This window comes from Zalophus californianus, chromosome 7, assembly GCF_009762305.2.
Source record: "Zalophus californianus isolate mZalCal1 chromosome 7, mZalCal1.pri.v2, whole genome shotgun sequence".
NCBI lineage: Eukaryota > Metazoa > Chordata > Mammalia > Carnivora > Otariidae > Zalophus > Zalophus californianus.
The window spans coordinates 94,397,162-94,417,953 of NC_045601.1; the positions used below are offsets into that span (position 1 = coordinate 94,397,162).

The 20,792-nt window shown below is 37.3% G+C and overlaps 1 protein-coding gene across 1 annotated transcript in view; it reads right to left on the reverse strand.

Moving 5' to 3' along the window:
• PRIM2 (DNA primase subunit 2) overlaps positions 1-20,792 on the reverse strand; it is a 304,959-nt gene that overhangs the window by 221,981 nt on the left and 62,186 nt on the right. Inside the window, 2 exon segments of the mRNA XM_035728717.1 lie at positions 15,205-15,342; positions 17,832-17,933. Of these exon segments, the coding sequence (XP_035584610.1) occupies positions 15,205-15,342; positions 17,832-17,933 (240 nt within the window).

Here is a 20,792-nt window from a genome sequence, read left to right on the forward strand (position 1 = left end):
CCATCCTCAAGAAGTAGAGATGAGGGCACCTGGGTGGCTCAGTCGTTAAGCACCTGCCTTCAGCTCAGGTCATGATCCCGGGGTCCTGGGATGGAGTCCCACATCGGGCTCCCTGCTGGGCGGGAAGCCTGCTTCTCCCTCTCCCACTCCCCCTGCTTGTGTTCCTGCTCTCGCTCTGTCAAATAAATAAAAATAAAATCTTTAAAAAAAATAAAGAAGTAGAGATGACTTCCTTCTTAATATTTTAAACAAAACTCAAAAGTAGTCTGAAGGATTATTGAAAATGTACTTACAAAACTTTAAGCTACTTGGAAGAAAAGACTATAAATGCAAATTGTTATTCTCTTTCTTTGGGATTACAGCTGCCCTGTCAAAATCCAAAGCTGTATTAGTTTGTTTTTCCTTAAAGACTGAATATTATTGGGCGCCTGGGTGGCTCAGTCGTTAGGTGTCTGCCTTCGGCTCAGGTCATGATCCCAGGGTCCTGGGATCGAGTCCCACATCGGGCTCCCTGCTCGGCGGGAAGCTTGCTTCTCCCTCTCCCACTGCCCCTGCTTGTGTTCCCTCTCTCGCTGTGTCTCTCTCTGTCGGATAAATAAAATCTTTAAAAAAATAAAATTAAAAAAAAGATTGAATATTATTTCATCTTCTTTCTATTATTTTAGCCTTTAATAGTCAATGTGATAACTGTGAATTTTTTTATGGAACAGTTATAGAAGATAACATTCTGGTTAGCAATCTTGCTTGCTCTTCTTCTGTTTTCAAATTTATGAGAAAGAAATCCGTTTTCTCTATCTTCTTCCAGTTTCTGTTCTCTATTTTCTAGATCTTTACCTCATTCATACCTCAATTTAGTAAGCTCACTGACATTGTTCACCTGTTTTGCAACTCAACAAATATAATCTTGTATATGGACAAAATCAGAGTTTCACAAATAACAGCCATAATTTTTTTAAACCAGAGCTTCAATGCTTTCCAGATTACTAAAGTTTCTTAACTCTGTGATAGGTTTCTAGTTAAAAACGTAGGTACGAAAACACAAACTCAGCTAATACTATGTTTTAAAATGTACCCTAAAAGTATAAAATGATAAAAAATAAAAGGATTTTATACAAACAGCAAGAGGCTCATAAAACATTTACTCCTACTCTCAATGCCTCCTTAAAAATTTAGGGGAAACCAAACCTGTGCATTTAGTTACTCTCAATTCTATCATCCTTGATTATTTCTAGTATCAACTAGTCTAGGACAATTTTCATTTGCTCTTTTTATTTTTGTTTTGAACTTACACATTACTCCCCTAAACATTCTAGGTAACATTTCCCACGCCACCCCAATGTTAGTATATACCCTGCCTGCTTGAGTTCACAGGGGTCTGTGTCACTTGGGTAAAGACATAAAGCCTTAATAAGATTTTTATTTCTGAGGCACAAGATTCACAATGCATGTATATCAGAAGATGGATTCTGTACTCCCTGACAAGTTCCTCAAATATATGTGTGCAATTAAACAGACAAGCAGTGAAATTTGAAGGCACAGAATTAGAAACTGGTATATGGACAGTACTCACCTGCCTGAAATGGAGTGGGCAGGAGGAGAAATGCCGGGGCTTGTTATCCGCCACGGGTACGGATAAGGAAGAAACAAAGAGGGAACTCAAAGATGAAAACAAGTAACACTGGTCTTATTCACCACCCCCTACCCCTACTCCCCAAAAAAGACAAGATCAGGGCTCTGCAAAACCCAGATCAAAGCCGACATCTTCTTTGAAGCTCTCTCTGGGATCTCCACACTAAATTCATCAGTCTCTTTCCCATGCCACCTCTGTACTTGTGCTTTCACTGACCGCAGTATAGGAGAACCATTTCCATCCGTCTGCCACTGCCGCTCCCTCTCACATACTCTCAGCACCCTGAAAGTTTGATTACACCCGTCACCAGTGTTTGTGCCTGGTCAAGAGTGAATACTCAAGTCAACTTACTGAACTGAATCGAATAAAAATCTTTTTATTTTTTTTTTATTTTTAGAATTCTATTTTATTATTTATTATTCATTTTTTCTATTTTTAGAATTCTATTTTATTTAATTATTTATTTATTTATTCCATTTTAAAATTCTATTTTTATTTAACTGACAAAATTAAATGACAGCTGGTTATAAAAGAAAGCCAACCTGATTATAAACAAATAATTCTTTTTAATATTTATTTTCTCTGGCACATATACTAAGTGTTACAGGTAAAAGAGCAGACCTGGGCAATTTAATACAGGACATGGCCAATCCTATTCCCATGAAACAAAGTTGGTTTAATTTTTTTTTTTAAAGATTTTCTTTATTTGACAGAGAGAGCACAAGCAGAGGGAGCGGCAGGCAGAGGGAGAGGGAGAAGCAGGCTCCTTTCTGAGCAGAAAGCCAGACTCGGGCTGGATCCCAGCACCCTGGGATCATGACCTGAGCCAAAGGCAAACGCTTAACCAACTGAGCCACCCAGGCACCCCAAAGTTAGCTTAATTAATACAATATTTTTCTTTGGTTTAAATCCTCTGCGTCGTGTGTGCGTGTGTGTGTGTGTATAAATACCTCCCATTCTCATTATTTCTTTCATTAATGATGAATCAGAATACTTTAAGAAAACTAAAATTCAAAAACGTCTAATCATTACTTTTCAATGTCCAGTCACTGTTACAAATTACACTCTCAACATCTAATCAATCCTCAAATATTTTTCATATTCCTAGCTCCCCTGTGCAACATTTTTAAATTGGAAAACTAAATTAATATAACATTGTACGTTAACTAACTGGAATTAAAATAAAAGCTTAAATAAAAAATAAAAATACTTTATAATAAAAAAATTGGAAAACTAACAGATGATGCATCTTTCTTTGTAGTGACTGAATAAATTTTTGCTCTAAGAGAGCAGAACTGTCAAAGATATGAATTTATAAGCACCCCCCCCAAAAAAAACTATTTCAGTATTCAGCTGTTTCCTAGCAAAAGAATCTGCTGATATTTTCTCATCGCAAGTAACAGGGATAAAAATCTGTATTTTGGTGCACTCAGGTATCAATAAAAGCAATGCAGTTCAGTGAAAAAAAAATAAGTAAATAAACAAACCATAAATGACATATAAAGTACTAAGCATTTTCTAGCCAATCTTGGCTACAGCTTTAAAATGCTCAACTATAGGGCACCTGGGTGGCTCGGCTGGTTAAGCGACTGCCTTCGGCTCAAGTCATGATCCTGGAGTCCCAGGATCGAGCCCCACATCGGGATCCCTGCTCAGCGGGGAGTCTGCTTCTCCCTCTGACCCTCCCCCTTCTCATGCTCTCTATCTCATTCTCTCTCTCAAATAAATAAAATCTTTAAAAAAATAAAATGCTCAACTATAATTCTTAAATACGATAAATGATCTGAGGAACAGAAGTGTTTATAAAGAGGGATCTTTTCTGAGATTGGGGGGGGTAGGATGCACAGGGGACACAAGGTGACCACAAAAACAGTAACCTAAGAATCACTCTACAGAGTTAGTCCAACCATGAAGAAGGAAGCTGCTTTTCTCAAGGTAGCTGGAGTTTAAGCCTGGGTTATGTGGCATCATGAGAGTTTCTGAACAAAATATAAAATTCACATCCTACATACTCCAGAGGAAAACTGTCAAAAGCGTTACAATTTTAACTACTACAGCTAACTGCAGTAGTTCTTCGGAAATACTCCGAGGTCAGACACAGTTGCACTTCACACATCATCAAGATTTCACTCTTTTATAAACAGTACACTCAAGTGCAATCTCATTTAACTTCAGTTTTCTCAGCAAACCTGGAGAAAATGCAAACATGCAGTTCTCACAAGGTACTTCGTCAGATCCTGAGCACGTGCTCTGCACAAGGCGCTGTGCTAGGCATCAGAGATAATTAAGCTGGATATAGCACAAGCCCCACCATGGAGAAGTTGAATATGGCTCAATCTTTACACTGGTGAACCCAACATTTAAAACATGTAGGGGCACCTGGGTGGCTCGGTTGGTTAAGCATCTGTGGAGTAAATTCTGGTAAACCATTCAAATTTTCTGGGGCTACACTTTCATGGGCAAAATGAAGAGACATTACTGATATTTACTGAGAGCCTCTCCTAATAAGAAAGCATTGCACTAAAACACTACCATATAGAATAGGACAAGCAAGCATGTCCAGTGATATCTATAAACCTAGAGTTTGCATTCTAGCTGCCGAGAATAAGGGCAAGAAAACATACAAGTGATTACCACACGACTCTAAAATCCTTTCCTGCTCTAAAAAGTCTATGTATATGTACCGCCAACATTTGCTGGCAACTAAAAAGCAAAGAAAACTTGAAATAAGTGATTCAAAATGCAAAGGTGTACTAAGCATTATAGGAGAAAAATAAAAGGTAAAATCAAAACCCCTTAAAATATTATTCTTCACAAGAACTATCCCCTTCAAATGAATACCTAAAAAATTATTAGCACTTTAAAACTTTTAAAGCACTTTCATGTACATTATTGATTTTTCTCAATGAATAAACCTTTCTATTAAAAGCCTAGAATATTTCACTAAAACAAGAAAATAACTGTTACTGAATCCTATTCTGTGAATGGTGCCAAAAGCCTCATTTTCTAAAGTAAAATACATATGGAGAAAGATCCCAAGACTGACTTGTTCATTTGTGGTATCCAACTCACTGTGCCTGACTGATCCCCATACCCAACCCTGAAATAGTTTGGTATCTGGTCCTCTTCTCTCTTTATTCTTTACTCCTTAGAAATTGCAAACACTAGTTCAGGTTCAAATTTCACAACCATGTGGGTAACTCCCAAATATATGTCTTACTCTCCAAGCATTTTTCTAAATTTCAACCCAGATTTCCTAGAATGCCCTATTAATCCAAGAAATTGAATACACCCAAATACCAAAATCATTTTCTATCCCAAATAGCTGTCTCACATCCCTATTGCTAAAACACATCTCCAATGGTAACACCAGCAGTTTTATCAAAATGGTTTCCAAAATAGATATATATATATGCAAGATGACCTACTGAGATGGGAAAAGAAATTAAGTATCTATTCTCTAGTTTCTTCTAATCTCTTTTAAAACCATTTTCTAATGTCTACATCTGTACACTGAAGATGTGTGATATTTTAACTAAGGGAGCACAATAAGAAAGTCTGGAAACCACTAGCATACAGACTAAAACTTAAACTCATTAGCCTGGTGATACCCACGGTTACAATTTAATCTTCTACTATTCTTCACAGACATTAAATCCAAGCAAACAAACCACTAAGCAATCTCCAAACACAGCCTAGGCATTCCAGCACCGCAATCATTTAGCTCAACTACTCTCTGCAAACTGTTCATCTCCCTATATAGCAAATCACTTAAGGCCAACGTCAACTCCATCTTTTCTCAAAATTCCCTGAGTTGAGGTGACACAGCTCTCAGGACAATTCCCATTCTCAACCTAGTCACTGAGTCTTTCCTGTACATTTTAATTTTAGTTCCCCCTACTAGGTAGGAGGGATCTTGACGGTCAAAGTCCTGTCTCATAAATGTCCCATCTCCTATACTATCCTAGGCACTACATAGTAAACCTAACATATGTTAAAGAAACACTTGTTGAACGGACACAATTGTAAACTGGACATTATACAAAGTTTAATAAACCAATATCTCACAAACCGAGCAACGATCAAGATCAGGTTAGCATCCTCGGCCAACTAGTGTCTCAAAATAGAAGGAGGATGTTTATTTTTTCCCAGAAAATGATTCTTTCCATTAGTTTCATGGCTTTCAACTATAATGTTTTGTTTCCTACAGATCAGTACCATGAGAGAACAAATGGGCTGGTGTCAGATACTAAATAAAGGTGTAGGTGAAGCATTAGCTGCAGCACTAATTGATTCATTGCAAACGCCTTAAAAGGACATTAAAAAACCAGGAAGGAATATTAGAAAAGACACAGTAATCAATCTAAAACCCAAAAAATCAACCAATTAGATACAAGACAAAAATTCTTATATGATTACAAATTAAGTAACCATTCAAGAAAATTAATTATATTTAACCACAATTTAAGAAACTAAACTGAACACAGCTTTTTAAAAGAGGATAAAAGATTTAAGAGGATTATAAGTTCTTTGTAAATAAAAATTACTTGATCAAGTGCTTATAAAGAACATTTTTCCAAAGCAACAAATACATGATGAGCCACAAATTTAACTAGTATTCTAAAAATGTGAAAAGGAAATCCTTTTCAAAAGAAAAATCTTTATTTTTCTCTGTGATTGCAAGAAAAAGCTGCTTATTTGCCTGCCATTATTTCCTTGGGAACTTATCAAAGTCCTTCTTTCTATCTCTAAATCTGAAGTGTCTAAATAATACTTTCTGAAAGTCTGTGTTTTTAATTTGTACCAGCACCTTCTAATGGTGAATCTCACAAAGAGACAGTGAAATTAGTCACACTATACCAGAAAAAAGAAAATTTACTTTCAGGAAATTCAGCTACAATTTAAGAAGCTGTCCCATTGGGTGCCTGGGTGGCTCAGTTGGTTAAGCAACTGCCTTCGGCTCGGGTCATGATCCTGGAGTCCCGGGATCGAGTCCCGCATCGGGCTCCCTGCTCGGCAGGGAGTCTGCTTCTCCCTCTGGCCCTCTTCCCTCTCGTGCTTTCTATCTCTCATTCTCTCTCTCTCTGAAATAAATAAATAAAAAATCTTTAAAAAAAAAAAAAAAAAAAGAAGCTGTCCCATTATAACAAACAAAGCATATTCCACTGCTTCATGACAGAGTGAAAGTGTATGGCAACTCGTGCTCAGCTGTAGGCCCTCCTTGGTTCTCCACTGACGAGCCACTCTCTCCTGTGTAATCTCTCAGAATCTCATGGCCTCACCTTCTCCTCCCCAGAAATCCAGACTTCTAAATCCAACTTTACAGTTGCCATCTCCAATTGGATGACTAATAAGCACCTTCCACTTGACCTGGTCAAAACAGAACTCTTGGTTTTATTTTATGTACTTCTCTCATGGGCCTCCCCATCTTGGTAAAAGGCATCACCCTCTCATCAGTTATTCAGGCCAAAAGTCTAGGCAGTATAACACAGTGATCCAGTATAAAGACTCCAAGGCCCGATCACACGGATGCAAATCCTGCCTCTGCTCCTCACTACCTGTGCAGAGATTTAGTCGTAAGCCTCCGAACAATGGCAGCACCACCTGATACAGTTACCATGAAGATTATCTATGTTAACTCATATAAAGCATTTAGAAATGCACCTGGCAAATATTAAATTCAGTTCCAGCTATCACCATTAATGATCACCTTGATTCCTCTTTTTCTCTCATACCCAGTCTGTCATGTCAGCCATACTTCAAAAACATAAAATGCATTGAAAAACATTAAAATCCACGGACTTCTCCCAGTTGTTATCACTGCAACCACCCATTTCAAGCCACCATCTAGACAACGTGATAAACTTCCCAACTAGTCTTCATGCTTCCAGTCTCTCTTACCCTTCAAAGTGCTTTTCAAGCAGCAGCCACAGTAATTTAGTTAAAACATAAATCAGATCATATCACTCCCTCATTCAAAACCATCCCATGGTTTTCTATTACATTAGGTTAAAAATCAAACTCTCCACCCTGGTTTATCCAAAGTCCTATATCTGGTCATCGCAGGCCCATCTTGTACTACCCTCTGCTGGCTCACTACACTCCAGCCACACTGGCCTTTTTTCATTCTGCAAAAATGCCATGATTCTCTCCTGCCTGAAACACACTTTCCTCTGTATTTTGTTCAGCTGGCTCCTTCATGTTAGATATAATATTGTTATTATTTATTTCTTTGGTAATTGTCTACCTCCACTACAATAAAAGCTTTATTTAAAAAAAAAACACTCATCTATCTTAAGTACTGTGTCCCTAGTACCCAAAACAATATGTGGGTGAACAAAAAGTTATTTAAAAAAAAATAAACCATTAACTGAAAGAACTGCCCAAAGCTTCTAAAACTGTTATGTGAGGCAAAGAAATGTATCTTTCCCTCATTCTTTTCCCTAACTGGTTATCAATTTATTGCAACTCAGCTCCTAATTCAACCTTTTTGCCTGTTCTGTAGCTGGATCCTAATATAAATTTTAATATTTCCTCAGTTTTTAAAAATCTAAATCCCCAATAATCTAACTCCTTATAAAGATCCAGTTCTCATCAAAAGATTCTAAAAATTACAATTAGAAAACCTGAAATCCAGTTAGACCTCCAGCAATTACCAGCCAACATAACCCTGGACCAATGACTTGGCCTCTTGGAGCTACATTTTCCTCGTTGTGTAATGCAGACAGTAGTCCCTGTCTATCTCAGAGGTCTGTGGTGAGGGTCCAGTGAGGTAGTGAATAGTAAACTGTATACAAGTGGAAGCTATTATTATCAGCTCAATAAAACTTTACAAGGCACTTGCTAGATGCTAAATAACAAATAACAAATTTTAATTAAGACAAGAGCCCCTACTTTCAAAGAGCTTACATTTTAGCTGAGAGAAAAAACACATGAGAATAATTTCATCATAGTTTGGTATTTTCTTCAAAAGAAAAAAAGTCATGAAAGTCCAACAGAAACTAAGAACCGGCTCCAGACTGAAGGAGACTAAAAAAACATATCTAAATAACACATGTGAGATAAGAGTGAACCCTTCTGAAATAAAGGGCATGATTCAGACAACAGTGAAACTTGAATGGGGTCTGAGGATTAGATGGTACTCATGTATTGATGCTAATTTGCTTATTTTCAAAGTTGAACTATGGTTATATAGGAGAACATCTTTGTTTATAAAAATTACAACCTAAAGTACTGGGGGTAATGAGACATCAGGTTGGGAACTTATTCTCAAAAGGCTGTGGCAAAAAGCTATTGTTTTACTTGCAACTTTTTTGTAAGTATGTATTTCAAAATTGTAATACATTATTAATTTTTTTAAAGTTACTTTGTTTTTGTTTTAAGTAGATGGTGCCCAATTCAGGACTTGAACTCACAACCCTGAGATCAAGACCTAATCTTGATCAAGAGTCAGATGCTTAACCAACTAAGCCACCGAGGTGCCCCTTTAAAGTTACTTTGGAGGGAGGGAAGTATGAGTGGGAGGGAAAAAAGAGAAAAGAATTCAAAGTTCATATGCTATATTTTTTTACCAACAGGGTACAAAACTTAAATGCAACTTGATGAAAAAACGAAAGCGTTACTAACTTAGGAACTTAAAGAGTTTGTCTTTAATCTCAGTATATTTAGAGCTTCCATCTTCTGCACAAAAAAAAAAAATTTATAAAGTTTGCCAAAAACTGCACATATCCTTCTTTACACATTAAATTCTGAGAAAGATAAACTGAATAGCAAATATGCATGTGCTCATTTTTATTGGCAAGAAAAACTTTCTTTCAGAAGCACCCAAACAATTTCTCACATTTTTCAGCCACAATTACTATATCATGTGCACAGATTAACAATTTGAAAAAGAGAAGGAAAAATACCAAAATCAGCACGGGGTGGTACCAATATGCCAGACACTTTCTGAAATGTATCATGATATTTTTGGTTTTTGTGGGACCTGGAAGGGCCACTATTAGCATTTAGTAAATGAGAGACAGGGATAACCAATGTCCTGAAAATTATACAGCTGACTCACACAAAGAAGTGCTATCCAAAATGTCAGCAGAGAAAATGGGTGAACAAAACCAGTAATAATATAACAAGGGGAATGGCCAACCAGTAGGCAAACATCAGTGTCTGCCACAGTAGTGAAAGACATTTTATAGTAGTGAAAGACACTATCTTCATCTGTAAATAGATTATGGTCCAAGGTAAGTCACACAAACAACTAAAGAAGCTATTTAAAAACATTAACTTTAGGATGCCTGGTTGGCTCAGTTGGTTAAGCGTCTGCTTTTGGCTCAGGTCATGATCCCAGGGTCCTGGGATGGAGCCCTGCACTGGGCTCCCTGCTCAGCGAGGAACCCGCTTCTCCCTCTGCCTGCCACTCCCCCTGCTAGTGTGTGCACACTCTCTCTCACCCTCTAATAAATAAAATCTTTAAAAAAATTAAAACATAAAAACATTAACTTTACTGAGGATTTTTTTTAAGTGAAAAATATAGAATTAGGGAAGGAGAAAGAATACTAACAGTTAACACCTATTATACTAGGTGTTTTCATAAACTGCCTTATTAATAAAACCAGCTAATATTTTAGTCTTCCCAAATGCTGAAATAGTTGAATTATACAAGTTTAGGTAACCCTGGACAGCCAGTAATAAAAATTATTTAATTGAGAAAATATTATAATCTTTAACTCAAAAGAAAAGGTTGGCCCATGCTTCTACTGTAATCAGTATAGCCTAAAAAGAGCCACCTCACAACTTTAAAGTTCTCTTCTGCATCAAGTACCACAAAGTTAAAAAAACTAGACTCATTTTAAAAGGCAAGAGTACTGCAAAATGTATTTTTTATTCAAGTATAGTTAACATACATATTGGTTTCAGGTGTGCAATGTAATGATTCAACAATTCTATACTTTACTCGGTGCTCATCTTGACAAGTGTACTCTTAATCCCCATCACCTATTTCACCCATCCCCTGCCAACCTCCCCTCTAGTAACCATCAATTTGTTCTCTGTATTTAAGAGTATGGTTTTTTGTTTTTTCTTTATTTCTTAAATTCCACATAAGTGAAATCATATGACATCTGTCTTTCTCTGACTTATTTCACTTAGCATTATACCCTCTAGATCCATCTATGTTGTTGCAAATGGCAAGATTTCATTCTTTATAGCTAAGTAGTATTCCTCTGTGTGTGTGTGTGCGTGCATGCACGCACACACATCTTCTTATCCATTCATCTGTTGATGGACACTTGGATTACTTCCATATTTTGGCTAATATAAATAATGCTGCAATTAACATAGGGGTGCATATATTTTTTTGAATTAGCACTTTCATATTCTTTGAGTAAATACCCAGTAGTGGAATTGCTGGGTCATATGGTAGTTCTATTTTTAATTTTTTGAGGAACCTCCATACTGTTTTCCACAGTGACTGCACCACCTTGAATTCCCACAAACAGGGCACAAGAGTTCCTTTTTCTCCACATCCTCGTCAACACTTTCTTCTTGTCTTTTTGATTTTTGCCATTCTGACATGTGTGAGGTGATATCTCACTGTCGTTTTGATTTGCAATCCCCTGATGATGAATGATGTTGGGCAACTTTTCATGTGTCTTTTGGCCATCTGTATGTCTTCTCTGGTAAAATGTCTATTCAGATCCTTTGTCCATTTTTTATCAGATTGTTTTTTTGGTGTTGAGTTGTAGTAAGTTCTTAATACCTTTGGACATTAACTCCTTATCATTTGCAAATATCTTTTCTCATTCAGTAGGCTGTCTTTTAGTTTTGTTGATGTTTCCTTTACTGTGGAAAAGCTTTTTGTTTTGATGTAGTCCCAACAATTTAATTTTGCTTTTATTTCCCTTGCCAAAGGAAACATATCTAGCAAAATGTTCCTATAGCTGATGTCCAAGAGACTAATAATGTCTATGTTTTCTTCCAGGATTGTTATGGCTTCAGGTCTCACATTTAGGTCCTTAACCCATTTTGAGTTATTATGGTGTAAGAAAGTGGTCCAGTTTCATTCTTTTGCATGTAGCTGTCCAGTTTTCCCAATACCATTTGTTGAGAGACTTTTTCCCATTGTATATTCTTACCTCCTTTATCGCAGATTAATTGATCATCAAAGCATGAGTTTATTTCTGGACTCTATTCTGTTCCATTGATCTGTTTTACATTTCTAGGCCAGGACCATACCTGTTTTGATTACTACAGCTTTACAGTCTATCTTGAAATCTGAGATTTCAGTTTTGTTCTTTTTCAAGAATGCTTTGTCTATTGGGGCTCTTTTGTGGTTCCATACAAAATTTAGGATTATTTGTTTCAGTTTCTGTGAAAAATGCTGTTGGTATTTTGATAGGGATTGCATTATATCTATAGATTGCTTTGGGCAGTATGGACATTTTAACAATATTGATTCTCCCAATCCATGAACATGGAATATCTTTCCCTTTGTTAGTGTCATCTTCAATTTCTTTCATCATTATTTTACAGTTTTCAGAGTACAGGTCTTTCACTTCCTTGGTTAAGTTCTATTCGATTTGCATGTTTCTTCAAATACCTTTTTTGGTACCTGATTCAGAACTTCAAGGTTATGTGATGTGGCTCTTTTAAGCTATACTGATTATAGCCAGAAGTATGGGCCAAACTTTCCTTTGCAGTTAAAAAGGGTAGTATTTTCTGGTATAAAAATTTTTATTACTGACTAGGGTTACTGAAATATGTATGATTCAGCTATATCAGCATTTCAGTGTAATTAGAACTGTTTTCTTAATTTCTCTTTCTGCTACTTCATTGTTAGTGTATAGAAATGCAAGATTTTGGAGTGCCTGGGTGGCTCAGTCAGTTAAGCGTCTGCCTTCAGCTCAGGTCATGATCCCAGCATCCTAGGATCAAGCCCTGCATCAGGCTCCTTGCTCAGTGGGGAGTCTGCTTCTTCCTCCCTCCCTCCCCCCACTCATGCTTGCTCTCTCTCTCTCTCCCTCTCTGAAGCAAATAAAGTATTTTTTTAAGAAAAGAAATGCAAGATTTCTATATATTAATTGTGTAATCTGTGACCTTACTGAATTCATTTGTCAGTTCTAGTCATTTTTAGCGGTCTTTCAGATTTTCTATATACAGTATCATGTCATCTGAAGATAGTGAAAGTGACTTCTTCCTTACCAACTTGGATCTCTTTTATCTCTTTTCTCTTGTAGGACTATGTGGCTAGGACTTCCAGTAAACAAAGGCAGGAGAGTGGTCATCCTTGTCTCATTCCTGATCTTAGGGAAAAACCTCTCAGTTTTTTACCACAGAGTATGATGTACTGTGGGGTTTTCATATATGGCCTTTATTATGTTGAGGTATGTTCCCTCTAAACCTATTTTGTTGAGAGTTTTTATCATGAACATTGTTCTTTGTCAAATGCTTTTTCTACATCTATTGAAACGATCATAAGGCTTTTACCTTCTTGTTGATGAGATTTATCATACTGATCAATTTGTGAATATTGAACAACCCTTGCATGCCTGGAAGAAATCCCACTGGATCATGGTGAATGATTTTTTTAATTGTTGGATTTAGTTGGCTAATATTTTGTTGAAGAGTTTTGCATCTATGTTCATCAGACACTGGCCTATAATTCTTTTTCATAGTATCTTTTGGTATTGGGGTAATGCTGACCTCAGAGAATGAATGTGGAAGCTTTCCCTCCCCCTCTATTTTTTGGAAGAGTTTGAGAAAAATATGCATTAACTCTTCTTTAAATATTTGGTAGAATTTGCCTTGAAGCCATCATCTCCTGGACTTTTGTTTTTGGAAGTTTTTTGATTACCAATTCAATTTCATTGCTAGTAATCAGTCTGCTCAAATTTTCTTTTTCTTCCTGATTCAGTTTTGTAAGTTTAAATATTTCTAGGAATTTATCCTTTTTTTTTTGGTTGTCCAATTTGCTGGCATATAATTTTTCATAATATTCTTTTATAATCCTTTATATTTTGTGGTATCAGCTATTATTTCTCCTCTTTCATTTCCAATTTTGAGTCCTCTCTCTTTTTTTTTTTTTTTTTTTTGATGAGTCTGGCTAAAGGTTTATCAATTTTGTTGATCTTTCCAAAGAACCAACTACTGATTTCATTGATCTAGTCTATTATTTCTTTAGTCTCTAGTTATTTCTACTCTAATCTTTATTTCCTTCTTTTTATTGGCTTTGAGCTTTGTTTGTTCTTCTTTTTCCAGCTCCTTTAGGTGTAAGCTTAGGTCGTTTATTTGTGATTCTCCTTGCTTCTTAAGGTAGGCCTATATTGCTATTATCCTCCCTCTTAGAACTGCTTTTGCTGCATCTCCAAAATCTTGGCATTGTATTTTCATTTGTTTCCATGTATCTTTTGATTTCCTCTTTGACTTCTTGGTTGGCTCATTCATTATTTAGCAGCATGTTATTTAAACACCATGTATTTGTGTTCTTTCCAAAGTTTTCTTGTGACGAATTTCTAGTTTCATACTGTTGTGGTCGCCAAAAGTGCATGATATGATTTCAATCTTTTGGAATCTGTTGAAACCTGTTTTGTGGCCTAAAATGTGACCTATTCTGAAGAATGTCCCATGTGCACTTGAAAAGACTGTGTATTCTGCTGTTTAGGGATGGAATGTTCTGAATATACCTGTTAGATCCATCTGGTTCAATGTGTCAATCAAAGCCACCGTTTCCTTGTTGATTTTCTGTCTGGATGACCAACTCATTGATGTTAAGTGGGGTGTTCAAGTCCCCTACCAAAACATGTATTTTTAAGATGTCACTAAAGTGTAACACTTCCAACAAATCCAGTGAAAAGCACTGATCATGTTTTCGTTTTTGTTTTTTAAAAGACTTTATTTATTTGACAGAGAGCGAGCGAGTGCACACACAAGCATGGGAAGAGCCAGGAAGTGGGAGAAGCAGACTCCCCACTGAGCAAGGAGCCCGATGTGGGACTCAATCCCAGGACCCTGGGATCGTGACCTGAGCTGAAGGCAGACACTTAACCAACCGAGCCACCCAGGCATCCCTGTTCATGTTATTTATTCAAACAGCTACCACCACTTTCACTTAGCAGTAGGTTGTTTATTATAGCACTAGCATATCACCGTTTTTACTACTTAAAATAAAGGCTTTCTTCTACATCGCCCTCTACTGATACAAAATACCAATTTAGAACAGAAACCTAGGGGTCATATACACCATAGGCAACAGTAATTGTGAAGAGATTTATATGAAATCCACCTCCAAGGAAAAAAGGCACAACCTTGAAGACATGACCCACAGAAGCCTCTCACAAAATTAATCAGCTCACTATTAGTATTACTATAAGAAAGATAAATAAGAAAACTAACCATGGGCAGTAACAAATAAAAACCTGGTGGTTCTAGAATTACCAGTTCAACATCATAAGCAATTCAAATATCGTTATAAACATTAAAGTATTTCTTAAGAAGTATAGAACAAAACTACCAAGAGTATATGATTGAAAATGTGACTACGCGGAAATAAAGTAAATACAGAAATAAAGTGAAATACTTACTGCTAAAGCCTTGGACAGTTTCGCTCTGAATTCATTCAGGACAATTGCCACAATGTCTTTAAGCGGTACATAAGCGAAGCCACCTTCCAAATAGACTTTCCTTCCTCGGAACAAATCCAGAGCATCAGCAAAAGGGATCTGAATTCATAGTGAAACAGGGAAAATAAGTCAGTACCTGTCATGAAATCCTCCTAAATCGTCATACGTACTAAGTCTAAACAAGAAATTAATTTGTCCCAGATCAAAAACAAACAAAAAACAATTTATAATCCTTAAAACTAAATAACAAACATTAGGACGAAATGACAGTCCAAAAAATGTAATCATTTCAGAGTAGATGCTTAAACCAAGTTAGAATACGCTATTTTTATTCTTAACTCACACATTTACAAATTATAATCTTCAGTATTTTAAACTCTCAACTCAAGCCCTCTAAGCACGTTGCATTCCCCTCATATGATATATTCCACAATTTTATTCTGCATCAATTATGGGTATACAATATGTTCAGTGGTGAAAATTACTAGTAATTCTAAATTTCTTCATCTGTTTCCATTCTTTCACTAGAAAAATACATTGGAAAAGCTAATCTCAACACCAAGAAATGAAATAACTGTTCAGTTCTGCTACTGAAGTACTAACCAGTAAATATCATTTAAAAAACATAATACTCCACTTGCATTTTTTAAAATCCTGAGAACTATCCTAAAATTTTATGAAAGAATATGGTACGAGTAAACTGAAAATCAACCTCACTCTTTTTCTTTTTTAAAATGTGGTAAAAATTAGGTGATAGAAATGATCCCCAAATTGCCTAGTCACCCAAGTTTTAGAGAGGAGTTAAATTTATATGCCTAAGAGGTGCCTGGGTGGCTCAGCTGGTTAAGTGTCCAGCTCTTGGTTTTGGCTCAGGTCATGATGTCATGGGTCATGGGATCAAGCTGAGTCGGGGTCCGCGCTCAGTGGGGAGTACACTTGAAGATTCTCTCCCTCTACCCCCTCCCCCCACTTATGCATGCTCTCTCTCAAATAAATAATTTTTTTTTAAATAAGTAAACTTTATTTATTTATTTTTAAAGATTTTATTTGATTATTTGACAGAGAGAGAGAGACAGCGAGAGAGGGAACACAAGCAAGGGGAGTGGGAGAGGGAGAGGCAGGCTTCCCGCTGAGCAGACAGCCTGATGCAGGGCTGGATTCCAGGACCCTGGGATCATGACCTGAGCTGAAGGCAGACGCTTAACAACTGAGCCACCCAGGCACCCCTCAAATAAATAAATCTTAAAAAAAAAAAAAACAAATATATGCCTAAGATTCTTCTACATAACCAGTAATACCACCCAATAAACAGATCATGTTTTTTTAAACACATTTCTATGACTACAACACAGTCCTAAAGTTCATCACTTAGTTGAGAAAACAAGACAGACACACATGGAAAGTCAAACAGCTCTGCAGGGTGGTATGTGTATGACACGGCACCAAACAACAGTTACACAGAACATATTAGGGGAGGAGGTTAGAGGGTTGATTTCTATGATCCAGGCAAGAGACAGGGATAGTTTGGAAACATGAGTTCTAGTTCAAACTCTGTGACTGACCAGACTTATGATTTCTATATATTTAATGAATGCTTCTAAATTTAAGCAGGGAAGGGGAGAGAGATGGTATAAATGACCCTTAGGGGTTCTTTAGCTCTACTATTCCATGATTCTAGCTTATTAAGGTGGTCACAGTAGAAATAAAAATGTCCATGCAGAAGCAAAAAATGATGTGAAGACAGAGTAATGGGAAATGTGTGGCGTGGGAAGAATAAATATTGATTCCCATACTCTAAGTTTGGAAAGCTGACTGAATGATGGCCTAAATGGTAGAAACAGGGAAGTCAAAATAGTGGAAGCAGGATTTTAAACTACTGGCACTCACCGACAATAACCAGTACATCCTTTTCAAAGACAATTGTAGTGTTGCAGCTATCAAATTTTTAAAATTAATTTCAGCTCCACCCCTTTCCCTTCTGGAATTATTCAGTCCCAAAGCTGTTCAATGGGTTCAAGCAGAGCAGATATCTATGCTGAGGAAAAGAGGGTAGCAGAGACGGCCCACTTTAAGATGCCAGAACCTGAGTAGGTTAAAGAAGGTTTTGCCAGCAGAGAGCAAATAGGCAGAAAGTGCCAGAGCCCAAATGGACTAATAAAGAGTCTAGGTGGGGAAAACAGTCCAAGCATGGCATCAGAGCCCAAGAGTGATGCAAAAGCTATCACGCAGAGCAGTGATCCAGAACAAGGTGGTGAAACCCAGTAGGTGAAGAGAGTATCCCTGCAGGGGCAGCTCAGCATGGAGTGGAGAGGCCTAAGTATTGCAAGAAGAGTATTCCTTTAAGAGAATGGCCTGCTTTGGCGGGGTCAGAGTCCAAACAAGGTTAGAAGGGTGTGTAGGCTCTGTAGGACAGACAGCCCAGCGCAGAATGTTGGCACACCCTCAGTGGGGTGAAGATGAATTCTGCACAGGAGAGGTAGAAGCTGTAGTGACCAGAGGCTATATGACTGGGTTAATTAAATATGTATATAAAGCTCAATGGGATATATTTAACAAAACTTAGGGTGTATTTTAAAAAGTTTACATACCTTATAAACTGACTCCAACTCCAATTCCATCTTAGACCCACTCAAACTGGGTGATGAAGCAAGAATCTCTGGTTCTCGGACACTCTTCTCTTCATCACTTATCTAAAAGGAAATATATTTTATACTGTTTAAAAAATTAAAGTTCTTAGGGGCGCCTGGGTGGCTCAGTCCTTAAGTGTCTGCCTTCGGCTCAGGTCATGAGCCCAGGTCCTGGGATCGAGGCCCACATTGGGCTCCCAGCCTGCTTCTCCCTCTCCCACTCCCCCACTTGTGTTCCCTCTCTCACTGTGTCTGTGCCAAATAAATAAATGAAATCTTTAAAAAAAAAAAGAAAGAAAGAAAGAAAGCCAAAATATGAAAGAAAATTTAAATTCAATATACTTTCAAATTTATACTCCGCCAATTTCTGAGGGCATATACCAAAAGAACAATAAACAAAAAAAATAAAAAGTATTACAATAGGAAAGAAATTACAATAAAAACTCAGGTTTAAACATAGATTAAAAATAGTCTATGGGAGCATAACAGTCTGATTGGGAGCATAATCCCAATTCAAGGGTTATGCTAACTTATTAAAATATGTATTTGCAGTTAAAAGTGGTTTAACTATTTCTCAATTTTCTAGCCAAACAAAACAACTTCAAATTTAAAACACCAGCTTTTCTAGGAACAACTGTAGATCTACTACCTCAGACTGATTATGTCTTTGAAAATAAAAAGACTGACCTGACTAAAAATTTCAAAATTCTACAGAGAAAAATAAAAGATCTGTAAATGAAGATAAAATATAAACCAAACACTGAGAGGAATATTTATATCATTTAACATCCAGGTTACTCTCAATAAACCCCTAGGTAGTAGGAGGACATAAGTACTAGTAACCTAAAAGCAAAACACAGACGATAATCACGTAAGTGACAACAATAAAAGTAAATTAAAATTCCACTCTTTTATAATTGTCAAGATGATCAGCCTTTATAGCTTTCCTGATCACTTTTATAGTAATCTATGTTGGTTAGGAATGGCTAGGTTATGGTTCAGTAACAAAGACCTTAAAAATCTTAGTGGCTTAACAAAAAATGGTATTTCCTGCTTTTCTGCATGTTCATGAGGGGTGGCGGGGAGCAGCAATGCTTCACTACCAGTGGTTCCCACTAAACAACCAGATGGCTTAGGGAGATTCCAATCTCCTGCATGATAGGCAGAAGGAACATGAATGCCAAACTGGTTCTTCCTAAGAGTTATGCAGGTCAATTCCACCCACATTTCATTGACAAAAGCATATCACATAAGCATGCTATCTTCAGGGGAGCAGGGAAGTATAATTCTACTACTTGCCCAGAAAGAAGAGAACCCAAATTTATCAGTGAACAGTATCAATGATTACTGCAATCCATTCTTCTAGTCACCAATTTACAGATCACTCAACTTATGCTACAAAATACATTCACTCCTATCACAAGTGAAACAATCTAAAAAGTTCTATACAGTAATGGCATTAATCTCAGAGTTCAACATACATGGGTGATGCTTGGTAGTCCCTATATTAGAAGAGGATAAAGCTTCTCTTGTTAAAGACAAAGTATCTATGCTCTCCACTTACACACACACACAACACCCTCCCCACACATACTGAATAAAAAGTGCTAGAAACAGGCAGAATAACCACGGTAAACATTCCTATTTAGAAAGGGGAAGATGGGAAACCTGGGTGGCTCAGTCAGTTAAGCGTCCCATCATTGATTCTAGCTCAGATCATGATCTCAGGGTCCTGAGATTGAACCCCACATCAGGTTCTGTGCTGAGCATGGAGCCTGCTTAAGATTCTCTCTCTCCCTCTCTCCCTCTCCCGCTGCTCCTGTCCCCTCACAAGCATACACTCTCTCTAGAAAAAGAAAAGGGGGGGTGAAGAATGGGGAGGGGAGTAAATTAAAATAATAATGCAGTATTAGTTTATACCTATTAAAATGCAAAAATTTCAAACACTTAGAGAACACAGTGAGGGCACTTTGACAATACATATCAAAAAGCCTTAAAACCAGCAGACCCTAACAATTTCAATTCCAGCATTAGCCTGAAGTAAATAACGGGAGAAATACACATATAGGAAAAATTTCTTTTCATCACAATGTTATTTACAATAAGGAAAAAAAAAAACCAATGTCCAAAAACAGGTACATGGGTAAATAAACTTCAGTAGAACTTTATGTTTCAGTAAAGCAAGGTATTATTCAGATCACCGTCTCACAAAAATCAAAGAAATAACAATGAAAAAAAATTTTAAAGCATCTTCTTTAGGGGAACCTGGGTGGCTCAGTCAGTTAAGCATCTGCCTTCGGCTCAGGTCATGATCCCAGGGTCCTGGGATGGAGCCCCACAACGAGCTCTCTGATCAATAGAGAGCCTGCTTCTCCCTCTCCCGTTGCCCCTCCCCCTGCTCGTGCTCGCTCTCAATCTTTCTCTCAAATAAAACCTTTTAATAAGTAAATAAATAAAAGCATCTTCTTTAAAGCACAGATTAATATATAAACTCAGACTCAAATGAAAGTGGAGTATCTAACAAGAGATCCTCCTGCTCAAATGCCATCAGTGAAATCCCAAGCCTTGAACTTGTTTTAAGGTGGTCCCTGAATCAAATATCCCAGACACTTGGCAGAAGCAAACTCAAATCCTCTATGAAGAAAAGCACACTGCAGTATGCCTCAAAGGATTCCTGCAAACTCATCTTCAAATACAATGTCAAACATATTGTATTTTTTTTTAAAGATTTATTTATTTATTTATTTGACAGAGAGAGACACAGCGAGAGAGGGAACACAAGCAGGGGGAGTGGGAGAGGGAGAAGCAGGCTCCCCGCCGAGCAGGGAGCCCGATGTGGGGCTCGATCCCAGGACCCTGGGATCACGACCTGAGCCGAAGGCAGCTGCTTAACCAACTGAGCCACCCAGGCGCCCCAAACAT